This window comes from Notechis scutatus, chromosome 5 (assembly GCF_049901735.1).
Source record: "Notechis scutatus isolate UNSWTSFEM ecotype Mainland chromosome 5, rNotScu1.2, whole genome shotgun sequence".
NCBI lineage: Eukaryota > Metazoa > Chordata > Lepidosauria > Squamata > Elapidae > Notechis > Notechis scutatus.
This window is the reverse complement of record NC_142013.1, coordinates 92,760,029-92,784,297: the sequence shown is the minus strand read 5'-3', so window position 1 is coordinate 92,784,297 and position 24,269 is coordinate 92,760,029. Positions and strand designations below refer to the sequence as shown.

At 35.5% G+C, this 24,269-nt stretch overlaps 1 protein-coding gene across 2 annotated transcripts in view; it reads right to left on the bottom strand.

Annotated features, from left to right (window-relative positions):
- TPP2 (tripeptidyl peptidase 2) overlaps nt 1–24,269 on the bottom strand; it is a 53,822-nt gene that overhangs the window by 4,375 nt on the left and 25,178 nt on the right. Inside the window, exons 10-26 of one of the 2 annotated variants that reach the window (XM_026668943.2) lie at nt 23,621–23,720; nt 21,902–22,050; nt 21,682–21,797; nt 20,294–20,462; nt 19,689–19,846; nt 17,184–17,260; nt 16,064–16,170; nt 15,597–15,751; nt 13,711–13,827; nt 12,423–12,523; nt 11,088–11,184; nt 10,701–10,838; nt 8,735–8,979; nt 7,686–7,764; nt 5,345–5,383; nt 1,182–1,327; nt 954–1,050 (exon numbers count right to left, since the gene is read on the bottom strand). In XM_026668943.2, coding sequence (XP_026524728.1) covers nt 954–1,050; nt 1,182–1,327; nt 5,345–5,383; nt 7,686–7,764; nt 8,735–8,979; nt 10,701–10,838; nt 11,088–11,184; nt 12,423–12,523; nt 13,711–13,827; nt 15,597–15,751; nt 16,064–16,170; nt 17,184–17,260; nt 19,689–19,846; nt 20,294–20,462; nt 21,682–21,797; nt 21,902–22,050; nt 23,621–23,720 — 2,090 coding nt within the window. The remainder of the gene's footprint in view (nt 1–953; nt 1,051–1,181; nt 1,328–5,344; nt 5,384–7,685; nt 7,765–8,734; nt 8,980–10,700; nt 10,839–11,087; nt 11,185–12,422; nt 12,524–13,710; nt 13,828–15,596; nt 15,752–16,063; nt 16,171–17,183; nt 17,261–19,688; nt 19,847–20,293; nt 20,463–21,681; nt 21,798–21,901; nt 22,051–23,620; nt 23,721–24,269) is intronic. The other variant, XM_026668944.2, reaches the window with a different exon arrangement.

Here is a 24,269-nt window from a genome sequence, read left to right as displayed (position 1 = left end):
AATAAATTTAACAAATAAATACATATGAATTAATATATTACAAATATTCAGTGGATAGGAGATGGGAAGTTATTTTGATCCAAAGCAAAAAACATACTTTGAAAATAAAAGTGGTACATTTACTGTAATTGTCAGTTCATCATATAACTTTATATCTATGCAGAAAGATAGGCATAAAAACAAGAACTTGAATGGTGCTCTGTACAGAATTAATATTTTGCTAATAATTATTATATTCAGCAGCAAAGAAAGAATTCTATAAATCAGAATTCTGTTACTGAAACATGTTTCCGGATAGCAATTGCTTGTTTATTATAATCAAGTAACACTGAATATGGTGGTTTTCAAATCTGGATTTTATCTTTTTTTTTAATGCATGGAATTCTAGATTGAATTTATAGAAAAATTGGGAGAAACAATCAGAAAAGTGTACATTTCTGTATGTAAATAAACTATTGAATTCTTGAAAAATATCCAAATTGAATTGAAATAAAAAAATAATTGAAGCATAAAAGTGTTTTTTGGGAGTTATAAATGATACCAAATAAACATACCAGAAAATAGCATAACATGTCTAACTCATTTATTCACAATCAAATGAAGCCAAATACTGTTTTTTTCTAGTTATGATTATGTGTTTTGTAGATTTAATAAATAAGTTTGTAGCTGCTATTGTTTTTAAGCTTGAAATCCAGCACCAAAATAAATCAAATGTGCCCTGCTGAAATGATTCTAAGGGGAGAAAAATCACTAATCACTAAGAAGAATCACTAATCTCAGTGAAATACTGGTATAATAAATGGGATAAATTCTGGAACAGTTTAAAGGTGTCCAATTAACAACTTCGGTTGATTTAGAGCACTAAATTAGGAACTATTTGTCTATTCAGGGTTTAAGAGAGGACTAAGTGGATTTAAAATGAAAAATCTTTTAAAAAAGAAAATGGGTCGCACCTTTTCAGAATCCAGTTGATGAAGTCTTGCAACATATAAGGGTAGATGGTTAGGGAACGTCTCTTTCAGTTCATTGTATATCTCATTGGTATGAAACCTAAAAATAAATGTATTAAAGAAAATGCTAACTTTAGTGATCTATAATGAAGGCATGGTGGAAAAGAAAAATTTGCATCAATGCATCAGTTCTTCAATGATATGATATGGCAACAGAAATGTAAAACATACCTTGTCATCCACTGTATCTTTAAATCTCTTAAAGCTTCTGCAAATTCACTGTTTAGATCTTTTTCTGAATCTTTCTCTTTATCCTTGCTTCCATTCTTATTTTTTATTGGAGATGGGATCAAATGATAATGAACTGTAATTATATCCTAGAGTAAAAAGCATAGCAACTTGGTAAAAGTAAGTATTATTTTCTTTCTCACAAAACATATAAAAACTGAGAAGAATATATACAATCATTCAGAACCTTTTGAAGTCTCCGAGGATTAGAACAGATTTAGCCTAAAAGAATAGTTCAAATTCTCTCCCACAAATTTCAAATTTTGACTAATCATCCCAGAAATATTTCACATGAGTTGCATCCAGCAAACTGATTAGCCTCCACAAGTTTAATGTTGCATAACCTACATCTTGTTTTGTGGAAATATGCAGCAGACTATTGAAAAATAAATTAAACAAATTGGTATAATTAACCATGAGACTTTTTTCCTCAGATGAGTACATTGCTAGCATTCTCACACATGTAGCCTTATTATTGTCTTGTATTTGATTTTAGGATATGGCCTCATCATGGCTAATACTATAATTTACTGTGATTTCTGAGGAAATTATGCATTCTTGTTCAATGTTTAATGCAGAATTTAAATTCAAATATTTCATTATTAAAAAGGGATTGGGATGAAATCACAATATGGCAAAAATATACTTAAACATTCAAGTAATAGTTATCATAGTTCTAAACTATTCTTCTATTTTTTAAAAAGATCAGCCACAGTATTAACAAAAATATTGATTTTTTACAAGTTAAATTGGAATAATCGTGAAGTACATCTCATTTAAAATCAGCCAACCAACCAACCAATACTTATAGAAATTTTTGTCCAGTATCTGTTTTTTGGAAGCACAAAATCATATCTTTTAAGATAATAGAAATGTGAATATTTGACAAAACCTTTAAAAAATGCTGCAAATATTTCTCTGTTGCCCTATGTACTATTCTATATTACACTTTACAATTTATACATGTCTCAGTATATCTGTGGACATCATGGTGGTATATGAAAATGAGAATCTACAAAGTCTATAAAAACAGACTAATATTAATTTGCAAGGTTATGGCTAAAACACAGGAACTGAAATTTCTTTCTTGCAATTAAATAGTTTGAGACAGAGTGAGACAACTCGACGCAGCCAATTTGCCATGGCCAATTCGCCACAGCCAGCTCGCCACAGAACAACTTGCCACGTCCAACTTGCTGCAGGACAATTCAATGATTTATAATATTTTTAATTTTTTTTGTTATTCACATTTCATTTTGTCCCTACTTTGACAGCAAAAGGTACTTGCTGCCTTTTGTCCTACAATTCTGAATTTCTGTGTCTTCTTCTTGGAAGATTTTTTTAAAAAAGATGGTGATATTAAAAAGAGAAAACAGAAAAAGAAAAGAAAAAGAGAGAGAGAGAGAGAGAGAGAGAGAGAGAGAGAGAGAGGAAAAAAAGAGCAAACTTTTAAAGAGTTTTTAAAATAAAAGTAAAATTACTTGAGAAAAAAACTGAACGAAGACCTAAAAAATGAAATGTTATCTAATATAAGGAAGAGGTTATTTGCCTTAAATAATACTCTCACTGAATAAAAAGCTAACAATGTTATGAAAGACTCAGTGGCAGCTTTTGGCCAGTATTTTCTCTTAATAAGTCAAAATATAATTAAGACATCTGCCTGTATATCTACTCTGTTAGCCTCCTCCCTTCTCATTTTATTCAACAAGAAAATATGGCTACTAGTATATCACAGCTTCAGTTGTTTGAATCCTGATTTGTCCCAAAGTTAGTAATTGAATTTAATGTGCTTTACAATAACAAAATACACAAACATGCATTATACAAATATATAACATATAAAAATACCCTCATTTATAAGGTTGTTCACAAATGACCTTATAAACTCAACTGTGGAAGAAAATAAAAATGCACACAATTTGTTCCCATCAGGCTGATTTCCTCTATTTTTATATCAAATCTATATCTATTATCAGTGTTCTCCAAAGTGGTCAATATTGACCTACAAATTCATGGAACTATTCAAGGGGTTGATATTGTTGTTATTATTATTTACTACTGTTAAAGTAGTGTTTATTCATATAATAGATGTTTGGGGATTCATAACAATCTGAAACTAATTGAGAGGGTCAATGAGCTGAAGTTTGGGGAACCCTGATCTATATAATTGACATATCCCAACAAAGTATTAAAGATAAATTACAATTCATCATTATATTGTAAAGCTATCTGATCCAATCCTAGAAGATGAAATAGTAGTCAAACTTTCCCCAAAGTCTTCCATATTTCTCTTTTTAAGCCACTTAAGCATTTTGACACAATATAAAAAAAAGAAATAGTGGTTTAGAGTTTTACTAATACTTTCAGTAATAGATGTATCTATAACAAACCAAAGTAGTTGGTAGCAAAATTGGGTCAGCTTCTAAACCAGGGGGCTTCAAACTTGACAGATTTAAGACTTGTGGACTTCAACTCCCAGAATTCCTCCTCCTGTCAGGAATTCTGGGAGTTTAAGTCCACAAGTCTTAAACTTGCCAAGTTTGAAGACCCTTGTTCTAAAACATAAAAAGGCTGAATGTGGATATATTATTAAATGCTTTATGGGCAGTAAGGCATCTCTGTGAATTCTTTCTTTCCCATTAGTGTTTTAGTTCCTTCCATTCCCAGTTAGACTGAACTCAATAATCAGTGAAAGAAAAGTGTCTAAAATACAAGTCATTATATCACAGTTCCTTTATCATGCCTGCCTTAGAAGCAAACATTTTAGCAAAAAGTGCTTAAGTACACAAATAATGTTTTATTAACTATTACAGGGGAAAAAAACCTCCCCACAGTTAACTTTATTTTAGCATGGAGCTGTCTCAACTGAGTAAAACATGTTAAAAAATATTGCTTTTCTACTGGAATCTTTCAATCACCTCCTTCAATCCTTCAATAATTCTTCAATAATTCCATCCATAAAACATGTAGATAAACTAAGCTATATAAATATAAAAACACATATTATGGCAGGAATTAATGCTCTAGATCAGGGCTGTCAAACTCCCAGCCTGCAGACTGGATGCGTCACGCGTTGGCCGGGTTAGCAAAGGGGAAAAAAGTCTCGATATGTCAAGTGATGATGCCGTGAGTTTGACACCCTTGTTCTAGATTCCTCTTTCACAAGCCTACACTGCATCTGGCTTAGACCAGCAATTCTAATTTGACTCAGCAGGGGATTGTCAATTATTATAGGAAATAAACACTTAAAATTGTATGTCAAAGAATGGCAAACCATTGTACCAAAATAGGGCCTGAATCCTGTTGATTATACATCCTACCCCATTCCTAAGTCAAAGAGGGTGGGTATGTGAAGGGAAAATTCAGATGCTATCTGAGAAATGCAGCACCATTTCTCAGATACTATCCAGTAGACACCACTTATAGATTTCAACTATTTATGAGGCAAGGTGGGATTATATTTCTATTATTTGAGATAGTGACTAATTTCAAAGCTTTTAAAATCAATCTCCAATAAATTCTGTCCTTAAACCACGTACAGCTTCACTGGTTAGAGCAGCCACCATTTGGCTAGAGTGGTATATTGATTTTTCAACCTTTCAATTATCTCAACCTTTAGCACTACAATATTAAAAATAGCAAAATAAACAAAATAAACAAGCTCTTTGCTACAAGGGCCCCTGATACAAATACAGTTTCATTGGCCCTTGTTGTTTCTAATGAGGTTATACCCTCTGAAGAAAGAAACCACTGGCAAGCAAAGAGAATTCTTTTACCATGATACTGTACTAATATTTCTTATCCTATCCAATCTTACAATCTATGGTTTTCATATGGCAATAGTATGTAAGAGCTATGCATAATTTTTTTAAAAAAGAAAAATAATTTTGTAGAGTAAGATACTGGTGTAATAATATTAAATGTTCCAATCACACATTACTTTCAAACTAAACTAATAGTCTGCTATTCTAATGCAATTTTACTGTTCAAAGATATGAATAATTAAGCTGCATAAAGGTAACCAAAGATAGAAATAACTAAGTATATTGCTTTAAATGATAGGCAAAAATACTTATATACATCTTTCAAAAACTGGCATTCAGTACCTTTTTAACCTTTCCTTGTCGCTTTGTTGAAGACTGCCCCTGGGAGTTAGAACAACATACTGTAAGAAAATATCCACAAAACTCTATAGAATGGAGACACTACCTATCAAGTTTTTATTCACTACTGAAGAACACTAAATGTCTTGGTCCCTTTAAAGCATACTTCAAAGAAAGCCCAATATTTTAGCTTTAAAAAATATAAAGCACAAGCGTTATGCTATTTAGGGATTTGATTTAAATCTTCTTGATTTAAATCAATCCCAATATTTTGAAACCCAACAATAGAGTACGTAACTCACTTATACTGTTTGTACTCATTCCCATTTAAAATTCAATGAACTGAAATGGCTTTCTTAATCTTTCCGTTTTCATTGAATTTAGAGGTAATACAACATTGGGGTAGGTCTCATGGAAAGAGAAGCATTAAAAGTCTACCATATGACTTTGAAGAATTATCAATCATTCAAGCCAATTTTAGTTTTTTTTTTCTATATATACCCTGACTTGTTTATAGTACAATGCTACAATTAATTTTTCAGGGGTTCCCAACTCCCTGTCTGTGGACTGGCACTGGGGTATGGCATGCCAGAAATTGAGCTGCGCAAACAAGCGAAGCCCCACCCACGGGATGCAGGCAGCACGCAAAACCACACCCCCCTCTGGTCGACGGAAAAACCTTCTTGATCCCTAGTGCTCAAAAGGTTGAGGGCCATTGTTCTAGATCACAGCTTCACTATACACAACACTGTTGTTATATTAGTGAAATTACCCTATTTCTTTCACATGAAAAGCAAAAAATGTATAGAAATATCACTTGGTTTTAACAAATATTATTTGTTAAATATATTGGACTTAGTACAAGCTAGAAACTAGGTTTTAAATGGTCAGTGATTAATTTTTGAACAGAAGCATGCTAGAGATGGTCTTCTATATTTAAAAAATATACTAGACTCTGACATATTTTCATCTTAGCTGCACTGCACCAAAATCGTCCATGGTTTGTGAAATATTTAAAGCAAAACGAAACTAAGAGCCATGGAAAAATTCTCTAACTAAATTAATAATAATAATCTCCTCTATAATAAGCAGGCAGAAGAAACATCAGGAATGCAGTATTCTAAGAATAACATTACCTCCCTCCAAGGGGCAGAACAGGGGGAAAAAACCCGTAATTATTTTAACCACTGCTAAAACCTTTCTTCAGTATGTATACAGTTACCACTTATTTTGCCAAACTGAATAGGCTCAATGGTCTAATTCAGGGGTCTCCAACCTTGGCAACTTTAAGACTTGTGGACTTTAACTCCCAGAGTTCCTTAGCCAGCTTTGTCCACAAGTCTTAAAGTTGCCAAGGTTGGAGACCCCTGGTCTAATTGTCAAGAATTACAATTTCAAATACAATTATTTAATTTACTTGTACCACAAATCTAGATTAAAAAACATTTTCAGTTGGAAAATAACCAATATATCAATGGTGGACACTTTTTTAGGATGAATTATTAAGACTGGTAAAATAAATTCCTAAACCTTATCAATTATATTAAGCCAAATTGTTTTGGAAACTCACTGATCAGACATATTCCCTATACTCCTAGTGTGGAAGATACATTTAGCTTGACTATGTTTTAATATGATATATATATATATATATATATATATATATATATATATATATATATATATATATATATATATATATATATTCCATATTTTTAAAAATATAACTGAATAACAAAGGAATTACTTTGAGGATGCACTATTGGTAAACAAATGTTTACTTGGTAACAAATACTTGCATGTTTTATTTAGAACAATAGTTTTATAGAGCCATGGTGGCACAGTGGTTAGAATGCGATGTTGGAGGCTACTTCTACTGATTGCAAAATGAAACTTTATGAAGTATATGATCAACAAAAGCTTGGTCTAAAATAAGGAAGTACTTCCTAGTCAGCAAACGGATGCTTGAAAGCAACTATTTTAATAGAACCTGAACAACTAACACTATATTTTTTAGATTGAAGTGAAACTCCAAGGTATGCAGTTGGATAAAATAATATTACATAAATTATTAAAGGCAATGTATCATGTTAACATACAATCTGCAACAAGGAACTGGAATTTATCACAAAATAGCAAAAATTCAAGTCTGAACAGAACGTTGAAAGGCAGTTGTATTTAAACAATGAAGAAAATTGGCATTTAGTATTTGAAAGAGACTTCAGGAAAAAAAAAACTTCCAAAAATCTGGATTACTCTTTTCAAAATCATTTTCATACAAGTTTGTCTTTTCAATTACCTTTAAAAAAATATTTTTTTGAGTTTACGCTTTTCTTTTACTTACCACTTTCTTTACAAGTTCTGTCTTTGAAAGTGTCAATGATCCTGTAAGATAACATCCAGGACCTGCTCCTTTAGGTACTCTAACAAATGAACAAGCGAAACATGCTTTAAATTCATGTTCACATTCCCATTGAAAAAAATGTTTAATGCAACTGCAAATTGAACTTAATTTCAACAATACAATGTCAAGCCCAATACATTCGAATGAAGAGGGTTAAGGTTGAGAATGGGAATAGGACGACTCTGGAAGCTACTTATTTGTACCTTGATCCCACTCAAAACAGATTTAAAAAAAACCCAGCTCTACTCATTCCAGTAACCTCAGTGGAACAGAATGGGACAACTTGCCGTGGCCAACTCACTATGGCCAACTTGCTGCGGGACAACTTTTTACGGCCAACTTGCTGTGGGACAATCCACTGTGGGACAATTCCGTTTAATTATTTAAAATAAATAAACTATTTACATTTCTGCCATTCACATTTCATCCTGTCTCTCCTTTTGCACCCTTTCTTTAATGAGTCTATTCCACCATTTCCTTGATATTAGTGTAACACTTTTCCCGCAGTGAATTGTCTTGTGGAGAGTTGTCCATGGCGAGTCGGCTGCAGCAAATCGTCATAGAACACTGGTGTCAAACTCAATGGTGTCACATGATGTAGTGTGACTTTTTTTTGCCCTTGTGGAACCGGGGTGGGCATGGCCTGCGTGTGATGCATCCGGGCTGCCAGTTTGATAGGCCTGTCATAGACATTCAGAGGAAGGCCTCCCTTGGCAGCTATTCCATAAGGAAACAAATTCTATTCTATTAGTAAAAAATTGACTGCTCTAGATTTAATACACTAAGGAAAGACATATTAAGAAAATATGTAGAAATATGGGCACTGGAGAGGAAAGGTAGCCATATTTCAGTAGATGCTAAGTGCCTGCAGCCACAGAATAGAAATAAATAGACAGAACTATTTTTCTTTATTACCCAAGTTTGAAAGTTCAGAAGAGTTACTAATCAAAGTGTTGCTTGCTATGTGCCACAAAAAGGACATAACTTACTTGTCATCTGGCAAAGAAGTAACAAAGTATGGCAGTGTGCGATTTGGTGGCAGAGATATACTGTTTGCTTTCTTCTTCCCTAAGAGAGCCTGACTGTGGGTATCATATATATCTAAACTCAGTACATTAGACAGTCTGTGGGAGACAATAAATGGAAGGTCTTTGATGCGATCCAGCTCACTGCTGTGCTCATGACGGATCTGTAGCCGCACGGTATAATCTCCTTTCTCCAGTTTCAGGGAATACTAGGGAAAGGAGCAATTCTTTAGTGACTAGACTCATACATATTTGATGAAGATGATTAACACACAATAAAAATTCCTTCAGTTCTACTTACACAACTCCTTTCTAATTGAAGAATAATATTTTCAAAAACATGTCACTTCTAAGTATGCAAAACTTAAACCTGGACATTTGTTACATGTTTGAGGGCTAGAGAGGGATCCGTTACTAAATTCTTTGGGAGAAAAATCTAACAAGAAAAGTTACTCAAATCCCTTCCAATCACAAGGTAAATCATATTTCCAGTCTTAAATTCTAAATTCTTTTTCTAACAGTACAGGGGAGGTCTTTTCCAAGGCTTCATCAAATTAAACTACAGATTTGCCAGCATGAACATAAATATATGTTTAGGTTTGTATATGAAGTTATATGCTTGAATTAGAGTATCAAATTTTACGATGCATATTTTCTGCTGAATATCGTTTATAAAAGGTAAATTCGTATGCTGTATAACCTTATATTTGACTTAACTGGATCCTGAACATTCCTTACATAAACATAGAAGGCTCTTTCTGTCTGTAAAAGGGACTAAAATCTATTAGGAGTTCCAGCTGGAGATTTGATTTTTGCAGATCCCTGTCCTTTTTGCCTTGCAATTCTATAAGTTCCCTCAGTACTATTAATCTCTGAAGTTACACTACAAACGGATGTAGAACCATCCTCCATGCCCAAGTCCATCAGAAGGCTTCTCTGTGAGTGATTTAATGGCAAATGCTGGGGCCAAGAAATTCTCATTTCATCTGTTTATTAGTATTTATATTGCTTTAGGAGAAAATGGCTCATACCGGGTAAGCAAGATTAATACATAAAATCTTGAAGCTTTATGCTTTGTAGACTAATTATTTAAGAGTCTTGCCAATAAATAATTTTGTTCATTTATTTGGATCAGCAACCTTTTAGAATCGTAGAACAGCCTGACCATTATTAATGGTTGAAATACTACCCTATCCATTTATAGAATAGCCTAACATGGGATTGTGGTTTCACAGAAATTATGTTTCTATCACTTATAACATAAACTGTGATTTGTTCTATCCTTACACCGTTCTTCAGGATGTTATCACTGTCCATGCATTAGAAGAAGCTAGGTAGGCATTTGTGCCCAAACAAGAATAGAAGGCTATATATATTTCAGGTAGATTCTTAATTTTTCAGGGATGCGTCAATCCTTTTCATTGGTTGCACATGGTTAAACCATGCATTAAATGATTATCTCAGTTTTAAAGATCTCTAAAAGCTTATTACTACCCTGCAAAACTGATACACTGGCGTGTATGGAATTCAGGAAGGGTTGTCCATCGGTCGGTCAGTCAGTCCATCCATCCAACATCTAATCTATTTATCTACCCATCTTTTCCCAGTTTAGTAGATAAAAGCTATTTCCTAACGGCAAGCTATAAATTAATCAAATTTATAATAAATTTGTAAAATATTTAATTGTTATAACTTTTTCAAGAAGCAGCTTTATTTATCAGAACAATATTAAATTATTCTCCATAATATTTACAAGTAGGGGTATTTGCATAAGAAATGAATAGTGTATAAATTAATGGAAATTCAACTTGAGAATGAAAAAATGCCTACTTTTTAAGTATTTATTTGCATAAACATGGCAAGCACTACATCCTAAACCTAAAGAGACTATGGAATCACATAAAAAATAACTTCAAACATATTGGCGTACCTGGTTAGGATAAGCATCACCGGATCCCATTAGTTTTTTATTCTGGTCAAAGACAATCCATAATTGACTGTCAAATTCTGATTCATATAAGAGTTCACAGAGTAAGGGACAACTTGGAGTAACTTCTCCACTTTTGGGCTGAAGAAAAATTAAATGATAAAAGTATTTAAAAACAAAATTAAATGATGGTAATATTATTGATACTGATCATGGTAATTTATTAAACTTGCTTGCCATATGACTAAATGATCCCGGATGGTTTATAGTTTGTTATTAAATTTATTTATTAAACAAATTTATATGCCCGCCAAGTGACTCCGGGTGACTTACAATATTCTTAAAGAAATCATTTTATTGAGTAGATCCAGTTAAATAACCCAGACTTACTTGATGAAAATTATATGTCAAAATCATCTCATACAATTGTCGATTATTTGGCAATACGTCTCGGGATCCTAAAGGTTTTATTTTAGCACTCACTGGTCTGCAATTCAGGAATACAACAATACACATTAGGAGAAAAACAAGGGTAAGGTTTCAAAGAATAACAGATTAACAGAGTTGAAAGGGATTTTGGAGGTCTTGGGACTAAGCAGGAAATCAAGCAGGAAATCCTATACCGTTTAAGATAAATGGTTCTTCAATCTCAAATCTCCAATGTTGAAGTGCCCAAACTTCTTGAGGTAAATCATTCCACCTATTAATTGTTCCGTTAGGAAATTTCTCCTTAGTTCTAGGTTGTTTCTCTCGATTAGTTTCCATCCATTGTTTCTTGTACAATTCATTTTTAAAACTTGTACATATAAACAGGTACACTTACTAATGTAATTTATGCATTTAATTATGTTAAACACAATTTAACAATCTAATTTTCATTTGTTTATTTTTATTTGATTGGTTAAATTTACATGTCACACATCTTGCAGTTTGAGGCAACTCTGAGAAATTCAGATAATGCAAAACCCAGACTCACAGGGCAAAATATTTCAAATTCAGGGACATAACTTCTCATCTTCAACATGAACCAGGTTCTTTGGATTATTTCAAAAATATTAAGACCAAAACAATCTGCCTCAAATACAAATTAGCTATCTTAATGGTAAGCTGTAATTCAATTTTTAGTTTTTTAATTAACTCATTAAACGTTATCATTAAATCAGGGTCCCAACCGCCGGTCCGCGGACCGGCACGGGTGGCTGAACAACCCTTACCGGGCCGCTGGTTGCGGGCGCCGCCATCTTTTTGGTAAAAAGCGCTTCCGGGTAGAGTTCACGGAAGCGCTGTTTCGTCATAAAAAGATGGCGGCGCCAAGCTGCAGTGAGCTTTTCCGGGTAGAAAGCCATTTCACCCAAAAGCTCACCAGAAGCTAGAGTGCCGCATCTTTATGACGAAACAGCGCCCGTGACGCCACCGGAAGCGCCTTTCGCTATAAAAGATGGCGGCGCCAGTTGACGCCGGTACCGGGTCAGCGGCGCCAGCTGATGTCGGAACCGGGCAGCGGCGTGAAAAGGTTGGGGATCCCTGCATTAAATCATTAATTAAATCTCTATTTAAACATTCAACAGACTTCTAATGATTACATACTTAAAATAAACAGGGAATATCTTTCTCAAATATTAAATTTACTTCATTATAATATTTAGAATGACAGAAAGTTGTTTAATTTTACCAATTTTACCAATCACAATAATCCCTTATTTAAATCTAAATTTCTTGTAGTACCTTAGTGTTTGAACCCAGCATTTGAGATTTATGCAAGGCACAATATCTTCGTATTTCAGTGTTGACCGAACATCAAAACGCACAATGCCTTCTGAAGCATGCTATAATCAAAAGAGTGAAAAAGTTTATTTGAAATGAATTTCAGATTAATGTTAGGCCAACAATATATATATATTTAAAAGTCATGCTTTTCCAAGGTGCTTCTCCTTAAGAGCTGGCAATACACCATATGTCATCTCTGCCGTCTTCACTATGCATCGCTAAGCTTGTTGGCATCCTGCCATAAATGGAGGGAGGGAGACAGAGGAAGCTAGGGAGATTATGCAGGTTGTGTGAAGAGGCGTGTAAGGGAGGAGGGAGGATATTGTCAAGTATAGAGATTCCACTGCCTCAAGGACACCTAACCTGGGAAAGAATGTGAAGCTTCTCTGAAACACGCCTACAATGAAAGCGGTTCCCAAAACATCAAGCTGGATTGCCACTGGAGTCCAGTGACTGGACACTGATGATCCGGTCATGGGGAAGGCCACAAATGAGAATACTTTGTATGTTTGTGGGGAATATTCAGATCTAGCCTTGTTTTTGCTGCAACCACTAATCCTTAGTAAAAGAACCTATCATTTCAACCAAATAGAGTCAAGAGTCTTTCTTTTCTAGGGATCTAGTTGGGGCAGGTTTGATACCTTACATCCGTGATGGTGAACCTATGGCATGTGTACTAGAGGTGGCACACAGAGCCTTCTCTGCAGGCACGCGAGCCGTCACCCGAGCTCAGCTCTGCCACGTATGCCTTCTGCTGGCCAGCTGGTCTTCGGGTCTCTTCCATGCATGCGCGGGGAGTGGGGCGCATGTAGGGGATGTGTGTGCATGCACGAGGGGTGCATGTGTGGGGATACACGGACATGCACGGGGTGGGGTGCATGCATGGGGATGTGCGCGCATTGCATTTTGGGGTTTGTGCACACTTTGGGCACTTGGTGCTGAAAAAGTTAGCCATCACTGCCCTAGATAAATGCCATAAAACTTCAAGGCCCCTTTTACCCATTTAAAATGATTAATCTTATAAAACTGATCAATGCTATGCAATATTATTTAACTCTAATCATCTCACTGGAGTAAGATTGCTGAAATTTAGTGTGATATCAATCATTTTTAATGAAGAAAAAAATTCACCTATGCCTCCATGCAATTTGGCTGGGCATTTAGTAATACTACTAACTTATGATTTTAACAATGTTACATTTTAAAAACGAACAGATTTTCAAAAGAAGCAAATTGTGATACTTACAAAATTCAATTGAGATGTAGTGCAAACTATGCCATGGAAAGAAATGGAATAATCAATACTGACATCACTGAGGCTTGCCCACCATCGGGCAATACAAATTTCAATTGTTCTTCCCTCCTGTTGGGAGGAAAAGAAAAAGAAATGTATTTCAAATCTTCCTCCCCTTTAAGCCTCATCTCCTCATCCCAGGGTATGAACATTTTGCATCCCAGCTCTTAGCAAAAATAGTCATAAACCAAGGAGAATACAGATGCTGAACTATAACTAACTTGCAATTCTTAGCGATGACTAAACCAAACGATTCAAGTTTACCTCAAATAAAGAATATTTGTAGCTCAGGGTTGAAATGAGGAAGTCCTTGGTATTCTCTGAACTTGTTTTCTTGCAGACGTTTCATTATCCTAACTAGGTAAAATCATCAGTGCTAGTAAGGAGTGCTCTCCTTACTACCGTGTTTTCCCGAAAATAAGACCTGCTCATATATATGTATGTATGTATGTATGTATGTATGTATGTATGTATGTATGTATGTATGTATGTTGTGGCTCTGAGGTTTGAGGCTGCTTTGTTAGAGGACGAAGACTCGGACAATGAGGAAGAGGAGGATTTGGAAATGCCTTCCTCCCCAGGACCTTCCTCTTCGGCAATGCCTTCCTCCCTGATTGTGCCTCAGGTGTCAGCAGATAACGGAGAGGGAAGACCTGAGGCTAATCAGGAAAAGGAGGAGGGCGTATCAGAGTCTCTGACTGAGAATCAAGCAGAGGAATGCTGGCTTGATGCGAGGCAACGTCGCAGGCAAAAGTGCAAGCTGCAACATAGAAAGAAGGGACGAATCAGAGACTGAGCTGAGGGACTGACACGCCCCACAGGGAATAAAAGTGGGCGTGTTTGCTCTGGGAGCTTCGTTCGGGACAACGTGTTACTTATCCAGAGGAGCTCCGAAGTATTCTGTGACAGCTTGTGTGATTTATATTCCTGCTTTCTTGTCGGACTTGGCAGACAACATGTGTGAGTCTGCCAAGAACTTTATCGGCTCAAGGAATTTAACTCTATAATTACTGGATTTGCTTGCTTGTTTGTATTCAGTTGAAATTTGGACTTCTCACCTCTTTCGTACAGGTGAGACATTATCTATCTATCTATCTATCTATCTATCTATCTATCTATCTATCATCTATCTATATCTATATCTATATCTCTCTATATCTATATCTATATATATTGGGGGATGTATTCCACTATCTCACCTCGCGGCACCGATAGCCCCACCCAGCAGGAGCCCGTGTGTCTACTGCCGGCCCAAGTTCTTCTGCAGCGGCTTGCTGCTGCTCGCACGCATTGCCCCTGGACTCCATTTTGATATTAGAGGCCTTCAGGAAAGGCCTCTGAGACCAATAAATAAGCTCTGGATTGACATGCGCTTTGCCCCCAGCCTCCGTTTTGCTGTCAGAGGCCTTCAGGAAAGGCCTCTGCAACTGAGAAACGTGCTCTAGTTTGATGCATGTGGTACCCCCCCAACCTCCTTTTGCTGTCAGAGGCCCTCAGGAAAGGTCTCTGCAGCCGAGAAACATGCTCTTGATTGACACATAAAAATCTGTAATAATGAGAATCATTGTTAAAAATGTAAAAAAAGGGAAGTGCAATGTCTTTATATTAGTTTCACTATTAAGGCATTCTGTAGTTGACATGTAGGATTTTCCCAATGAAAATGTAACAGGCTACCAGTATTTACAATATTTAAATAATAATCTTAGTTGAAAGACTATTCTACAGAACTCAGATAAGTCACTCAAGCTGAGCACATTATGATCTACATTTATCACATATCAATGTAGCATATACGTAAATTACAGCTATTAACTTTATTCTTAATTCAAGGAACTCACTAATACTGAAAATGCTTCAGTGATGGATCCTTTTTCTGGTATTGAGCAGAACTTGTAGAACTCATGGCTTCGGTATGCCTTTTGTTTTACTAACTGAATCGCATGGAGAACAAACTTGGCAATTACATCAGATGATGATGAACAGACGGAGATTTCTAAATAAGAAAAGGCATGACTTTAATATTAATATTATACAGACTTTTCTGGCTCCTTTCTATGAGGCAAATATGTATTCAGAAAAAATATTGATAAATTTTGTTTCACAGCATTTCAACTCCTCAGCAGTAAATATGTTCATTATTATTAAAACAATAAAAAAATTCTAACAACTATTACACTGATGAAAAACATTTTTAATTTGAACATTTAATGCTACAGATAGATTTCAGATATTTAATAAAACATCCTCCAATACCAATACTAAAATCTTCATGGATTTCAAGAGGAATCCAATAGATTCACCTTACCAGCCCAGGTTGCTCCAGATGGAACTTCAATAAAGTGTCTCTGAATTTGTCCAGGTTTAAAATGAACATTAGTAAATTTGAGATCAAAGTTTGAGGTTTCATCTACCCTGTGATTAAAAAAAATGTATTTTTTAAATTGTAGATAGCTCACTTTAAACTATCAATACAGATTGGAATATTGTTTTAATAAGTCCAAAAGAACAAGTATTCATGTCATTCTTAACTATATTAAAATATTTTTTGTAAAGTAGCTGGCTTTGATCATAGTATCTAATTGAGAATAGCTGTTAATATTTTGAATTACACCTCTGAACACCAACTATACACTTGGTATAGTTAAAAAAGTACCAGCTACCAATCAGGGGATGGTGGCTTCTAATCTCACCTGAGGCTCACAGCCAGCTGGGTGAACTTGGGCCAGTACCTCTATCAGCCCTAGGAAGCTGAGAGTTCTGAAATCTTGCCAACAAAATTGTAGAACCTGTCCAAGCAAGTGGTAACACACACACAAAAACCAGTCTCTGAACAATCTCCCCCTCCCCCGCCCAAATAGTTCCAGAGATTTAGAATGATAATAATAGTATAGAAGTTGTAGTCTAATATATCTAAAAAGCACTTAAGCATAGGGAGAATTTTGCCCTTTATGGTGGTTCAAAAATATTTAAAATAATTTCAATAATAAAACACCGTCTTTGACTAAAAATTGGTTTGTTTTTTTTTACAAAAATAAGTTGATAGGATCATAAACGATTCTGGGTCTTGATACCATTTTTAAACAAGCAAAAAACAAAATTGGCTGTACAGAAAAATTAAAAAGTTTCCTTTCTATTACAGAACAAATATTAAGACAAACACTTCCCAAAGCAACTGTGGCTACAATTGAAAACAAGATTGCTGAGCACTTGTAACTGCAATATTTTACTATTGAAATTAAAAAAAAAAATACTCAGGAATGTAAAAGGCTTATCCATGTGTTCCATACATGTATGTGTATTATTGTTTATATATTTACATACACACATATGGAATCTATATCAAACAACAAAAATAAAAAGCAAATCTACATTGCTTTTTATAAACATTGCTACAAATTTTCTGACAAGAGTAAAAATCCATGTACCTTGTTGGTATAACAATAGTTATAGGAACTCGGAACAAAGGTCCTGCGTTGGGCATTGTTATTTCATAACCACACACCTAAAGCAGTGAAATGAACACAAATTGTCATGTTTAATAATCTTTCAATCTTTAAAAGGCACTTTAAGCCTTAAATATTAATGGTTTACAAATGAAATTTCCTGAAACTCTAACCTATACATTGAGCATTATAACTCAATTTAAATATTCTGAGAAAGTCCCCCCCCCCCCCAATTTATTTTAATCTTCACTGTGAGCTAGTATCTTTACCTGGCACACTGTCCTAGGAATTATTAGTTCAATTTAAGCAGAATGTTTCCTTAATGCAGGATCCTATCTGGTTGGTGGTTACTGGGACCAGAGGCTTAGTCTTCCAAGATTTCAGACTTGGAGTCCATCCTCAGGGAATTTCTCTCTACCAGAATGTGTGCTTTTGGGCTATTCCATGCATAGTATTTATATGGCGCCTAGTTGTGCGTGGCTTTTTATTTGTTGATTAAGATGTTGATGACCAGTAATTAAGTTATAGGCAGTTGTTTCCTTGTGTTGCCAAGTACTTGACTGCTAAGTACATGATAAGCTAGCTGGTGGTAAATTAGCACTCCTTCTGACTGACAAGGGGCCTGTTTCCCAGGCTTCAATCATTTTCCTGGCTATCTTTATACCTACATGGCCAACAATCTTAGTAAGCTGCAAAACTGAATGTATGTCCTTGTTCATTGCAATGTGAGGCTACCAATGAGTTTGGGTCTCCTCATCTGACCACTCGCTTGTGTTCTTGCAATCAGGTGGCTATAGCTTTCCTCCCTGTCTGTCCTACGTAGTCACAGGGGCAATCCATGCAGGAGATCTGGTGGATTACATTAGAAGGATCGCCCACCTCCAAGTGATCTTTGCAATGCATATGTCTTTGTATGGTAGCCTCTGGGCGGTGTGCCATGCCCACTTGCAGATCTCAGAAGCTGCGTTCTATTGCTTCCAAAATGTATGGCAGGGTATACCATATAGTTGGTCTTCTTGTACCTTCTTTCTTCCTTTCTCTCCCTTGTGTGTTTAACAGGCATCTTGTAATGTTTGTACCCATTCTGTCTGAACCGTTCACATAGGTATCTGCTCTCCAATTGTTTAGTTTGCCACTTACAGTCGTGGGTTCACACCCTATCATACAGTGTTCTGACACAACTGTGTCAATGGACAATGGATGGTTACTGTTGAAATTAAGAACATGCAGTGTTGGTGGTCTTGCGATAAACTGTGATTTCTAGGTTTCCATCTTCTTGCCTATTGACAAAGGCACATCTAAAAACAGTAATCGTCTAGCTATTTCTTCCTCCATTGTGAATTATATGTTTGGGAAGATGGAGTTCAGTAAGTTTTGAAAGTCTTTCAGTGCATTTCTTTTGATGACATATAGCGGCACCAAAATTTAGGTGTGTAGTTTTGAAATGCATGGATATTCTAGTCCATGCAGGACAGTTTCTGAAATGACTACTGATACTGGGGATCCCATAGGCGTCCCTTTTATTTTCTCATACATATATATTTTGAACATGAAGAACTATATTGACAGTACTGGAGCAGCTTCATAATTTATGTCCTGGTTAGGTTGCTCTGATCTGTGTTGTACTCTTCATCTAGTTTTTATCTATTACTTCGTACGCCAAGTAGGGAGGGATTAATATAAATAGGGACACTTCACCAAAGCAGACCATAATCTTGTCTGTAATTTTGTCAAAAATTGTACTGATGATGTGACTGTGCTATTCGAGGATGGGGTCAGGAAGCTTATGCAATATGTCAGCCGTTTAGCCAGGTTGCAGGTAAGGGTATCTCGTAGTGTTACAATAGATCTGAGGGGACGGAGGGTGATCGGTACCATGGGCTGCATGGAATGACCTCTTCCCAAATGCCTCGGTGTAAGAAATGTACTTGTTCGTAAGTGGACGCCTTGTGTGTTGTGAAGGATTCCCAAAGCCAAACTGTTTGAAGCGCGAGCTGCCCATATCTCTCACGAATGAAGATATATGTGTCCCAGGGTAATGTTGTAGGATCCAATCTGGATTGGTCACCAGGACCAGAAATTTAGTCTTCCAAACTTTCAGACTTGTGTTGGAGCTATTCTCAGAGAACTTCCCTCTATCAGAATGTGTGCTTTGGGCTATTCTACATGTAGCATTTATGTGGTTGTGTGAGAGTTTTTATTTGTTGATGTGAGTGCTGATGGCCAGATGATAAGTCACTGCCTATTTCCTTAATGCTCATTTTTCATTTTTCCCTTCCACCTCAACACTGTAAAACAATGAAAGAGACTATTTTTTCAGCCCTATCTCTCCCCCACAATCCTACCATAAACTGATTTAAGTGGGAATCTGAGAAAAATAACTTGATCTAAAAGAAGAGGTAGCATGATCAGGATATTTCTGATGAGAACCAAATCCTGAAGCACTTTGGTGTCAAAGATAAGGTCTAAAAGAACCAAAACCAATACCTCTGTATAATGAACTCCTTCTCGTAGGCCACGTGGATCCACACGAATGGTAATATGTCTGCACTGATTCATGAGCTCCAAATGAGTAGGACACTGAACCCAGGAAGCGTTTGATGTTAGAGCTAAATGAAGCTGCAGCGATATCCTCTCATTATTTTCTGAAATAAGAACATGCAGCTTTTAATTTTTAATCCCTTTAAATTTAAAATTTAAATTTAAAGGATTTAAACAGAAAAGTAATGGAGATATCCCCATAGCCAACACTGTCCTATCTTGCTAGAAGTTGGAATCCAATTTCCCTAGATTTGCTTTACCCCTAGACCAGAGGTGTCAAAATCGATTTCATTGAGGGCCACATCAGGGTTGTGTTTGACCCCTCAATGAAATCAAGTTTCACACCCCTGCCCTAGATCTTTTTCCCCAACCAACAGGCTGCTACAATAACTTAAGCTTATTCTTACTTCATAGTATCATTTATTTCTATGTATTTTTAACTTATTTATTAATTTAAACAATTTATAAAGTGACCCATCTCATAGCAGTAACTCCCAAATCTTCCCAATATCTATCTTTGAAAACATTCAATGTAAATAGCTTATTTCTACCTGTATTCTCAGGAAATAAAGGTTCTATTCCAACACCATGATCAAAAGGTACAGCTACTTGAAAAGGCTCTCTGTGGTAGATTCCACGCTTGCAACCAACAGTAACAGTAAAACCTATGTTGTTCACAAATGATTTATTCTGAATGAGGTAGTCATAGGCTTTATCAACCTAGAGGAAAATAAATTAAAAAATAAATCAAAATTAACCAAGATTTTCTTCAGTATGAAATTCATGTTTACATCTGCCTACAAATAATACTGATTGACAGTAGTTCCATGGAGCAAAGTTTCCTCCAGCTTGGTCCAAATAAATTCTTAAGTAATATCTCAAGGTCTCCTACTTCAGCTGATGTATTACTGAAAAAACACATTGTTTAGTTCAGTAAGGTAAATCTGTCTTTCAACTGTTACCTTTGGAAGTGATTTAAAAATGCCATTGTTGCTCTGAAGAAAGAAAGCTTACTAATAATTATATTACAGAGTAAATGTTAATATTTCTTAAATGAAAAATCAATACAGGTACCATTTTCATAAAGGATTTAACCAGCAGAGACAAAATCTTCATCACAGTTACTTCTTTGTAAATTCTCATTTAACTCTTTTAAATCTTTTTCATTATTTATACTGAACATTTTCAGAAATTAAAATCTAAATTTCCATTACAGATGTTCTATGTGTAGTCAAGTCGGAGTAACCGACTTATTTATTCATACATCTATTTTACAATTTTTGTGTGCTACCCACATACATCATGCTCATCATAGCAAAGCAAAATTTATACAATATTGTTAGATAATGGAATAATAAAAACAAGATTCTCAACTCTAAACATAAAACCATAACCATCAAGGACAATACAGCCAACATTTCTGTCCACCTATCCTCCAACAACTCAGCAAGCGAAAATCTTCACCTTTTTTTAGAATGCCAAGTTAAAAAAGGTGTTTTAAAAAACTTTTGGGAAAAGAGAATTTGCAGTGCAGTCACCAAAAAAAACCCCAAATATGATCACATTACCTAATTGTGTTAATCAGAAATAGGTCCCATTGAGTTAGTACAATTAACAGCCATTAAAGGGTTCACAATTCATTTCTTAAGCAGAATATAACACAAGAAAAATAGGACTAAGATTATACGGAACTATCTATTTCAATAATATAGGGGGAAAATTCTTAATAATATCTGTGCTAATAAGCTAGAGTATCATTATAACTATGTAAAAACAAAGAGGAAACATCCCCCCCAAAATTAACTATTATGCATAGGGGGGCAAGGGGAGAAGTAGAAAACAATAAATCCTTGAACGCAAAATTAGGAATACTGTCATTAAAATATTTTTTCCATCAATACCTTGTATATATTGGATTTTGTTCTTTCAGAGTAATTACCTGAATAATACCATGTCCTTGAGCAAACAGATGTGCATTTTCCACCTTCACTGCGGTATTTTCTAATGCTCTTTTGACTGAGTGAACAGTATAATTTACATCATTAGCTTTGAGTCCTGTAATCAAAGAGTAAAGCAGATAAAAATGTGTCTCATCAATACACTTCTCACAGTCAACAAAATGCAATTTGTTTTAAAAGGAGAGCAGCATTCCATTTTACCTGAGAGTATTAAAGCAATGCCACCACAAGCATTGGGTGAAGACATTGAGGTGCCATTCATGAGTTGTGTACCACGTAATGTCCAGTTAGGGACAGAGGCAATAGCACCACCAGGTGCGCTGATACTCACTCCCAGGGCTCCATCAATACTGAAATTAATATAGAAATGTCAAAATAGCAAAAATCCCATTTTTTCCTTAGGCTATCAAATAGTCCTCCTTTAGACCAGGGATCCCCAACCTTTTCGGCGCCGCGCCCGGTTCCGGCATCAGCTGGGCGCCGCGGCCAGTCGCGTCAACTGGGCGCCGCCATCTTTTTGGAAAAGCGCTTCCGGTGGCGTCACCGGGCGCTTTTAAATCAAAAGATGCGCTTCCGGTGAGCTTTTTCGGGTAGAAATGGCTTTCTACGGAAAAGCTCACCGAAAGCATAGCGCCATCATCTTTTGACGAAAAGCGCTTCCGGTGAGCTTTCTACCGGAAAAGCTCACCAGAAGCACTTTTACCAAAAGATGGCGGCGCCCAGCAACCAGCGGCCCGGTAAGGCTTGTCCGACCCGTTCGCCGGTCCATGGACCGGCGGTTGGGGACCCCTGCTTTAGACGGTATCACAAAACATTCCTTTTTGTCTGTACTAACGTATTCTTTTTAATAGACGGCTGGGTCTTAAGTGCATTACATTTAATTTGATCTTTGGTTCAGTATGTCTAACAAATGGATTTATAATTTATGTCTACCAATGAGGAACTAATGTAGATGTGCATATAATGACTTCAGGAGTTATCTTCTATAAATATCCTATAAAATTATACGAACAACTATTGTGCGTTTCTTCAATCGGTCTTGCCAGAGCTCATTCGAACCCTGGACAGCCTCCAGGCACCGCGAGAGGTCAATGAGACAACTTGCCACAGCCTGACTCACTGTGGCCAATTTGCCATGGCCAACTAGCTGCAGGACAACTTGCCATGGCCAACTCGCCATGGGACAATTTAACAATTCTATTTAATTATTAAAATAAATAAAAATTATTTTAAGTTTTGTCATTCACATTTCATTTTGTCCCTCCTTTTGCATCCTTTCCTTAATTATTCTATTCTGCCATTTTTTTTATATTAGGGTAACTCTTGTCCCGCAGCAAGTTGGCCACGGTGAATTGGGTCCTGGCGAGTTGTTTGCAGCGAACTGTCATAGAGAACAGAAGAGAATCATTTGGATCACCGGGTAGAGATATAAATTTGAGTATCATAAGCAGTCTGACAATACCTGAAAATCATTCCTAATTTAGTGTGCAGACATGGTTTATGTTAAGTGTTTTTGCAACCTTTTCCTATACTAATATATTTTTTTACTATTTTCAGTAACCTACATTTATACTTGCTACTTTTTAATATATATATTAATATATACAGCTGTTATATCACAGAATGTAAGTATCCCAGCTGCAACATGAGGGGTCAGTTAAGAAAACAGAAATTAAAGCAGATTTACATTTAAAAAACCCTTAAAACCTTTCTCTTCCTACTCATATTCACCTTGAAATAATTACAAAATATTTATCTCAAATTCTTGAAAATTAGTTCTATTCTTCAGAAGTTTGTGTCTTTAATTGTGTTGGAAATCTGAGTTGCACTTTCAAATTATCTTCTGCTATATTAAAATGAAAGTTCTAAATGGATTATGGAAACACCAGGATTTAACTCATGAATTAATTTATCACTTACCTTGGTCCTCGAGATGACCATGTGTACTGATCTGCAGGTAATTTCTCTCGTAAGGAGTACTCGGCAACCATCATATCAGGTGATACATAAGCACCAACACCTTTAGAATTAATTGACATAAGTTCAAGTCTACCATTAGTTCTCTTTATTGATTTAAATTATGTTTACGTTAAATACTAATCATTGTTAAGTTGGTAATGGTATTTTTTTAGAAAATATTTTTTTAAAAATCTTTCAACATAGCAACATATTTATACTAGAAACTAGAAGTTTTTCATTTTTTTAAATATTATTACTTCAGTCTCCACTCAAATGAATCAATCACCATGTCAAAATGTATGCAGTATTTGCTTCACAAATTATTCAGAACCTAGGCATGCACATACTAGTAGTTGGATAGGATGCATAAACATAATACATCCATTTCTGTATAGTTAGATACTATCAATTTATTAAGATTTATATCCCACTTTTCCTCTAGGATGTAAGAGGCTGACACACATATTACTCCTCTTCCAGTTGTTCTCAGCAATAACCCCATGAAATTGTATGGGATGAAAAATAGTGACATTTTTGAAAAATAGTTCAAGATGGAGTTAACTCCTACATGATCTAATGCTTTAAATACATCCCCGCTCATTCAATAATG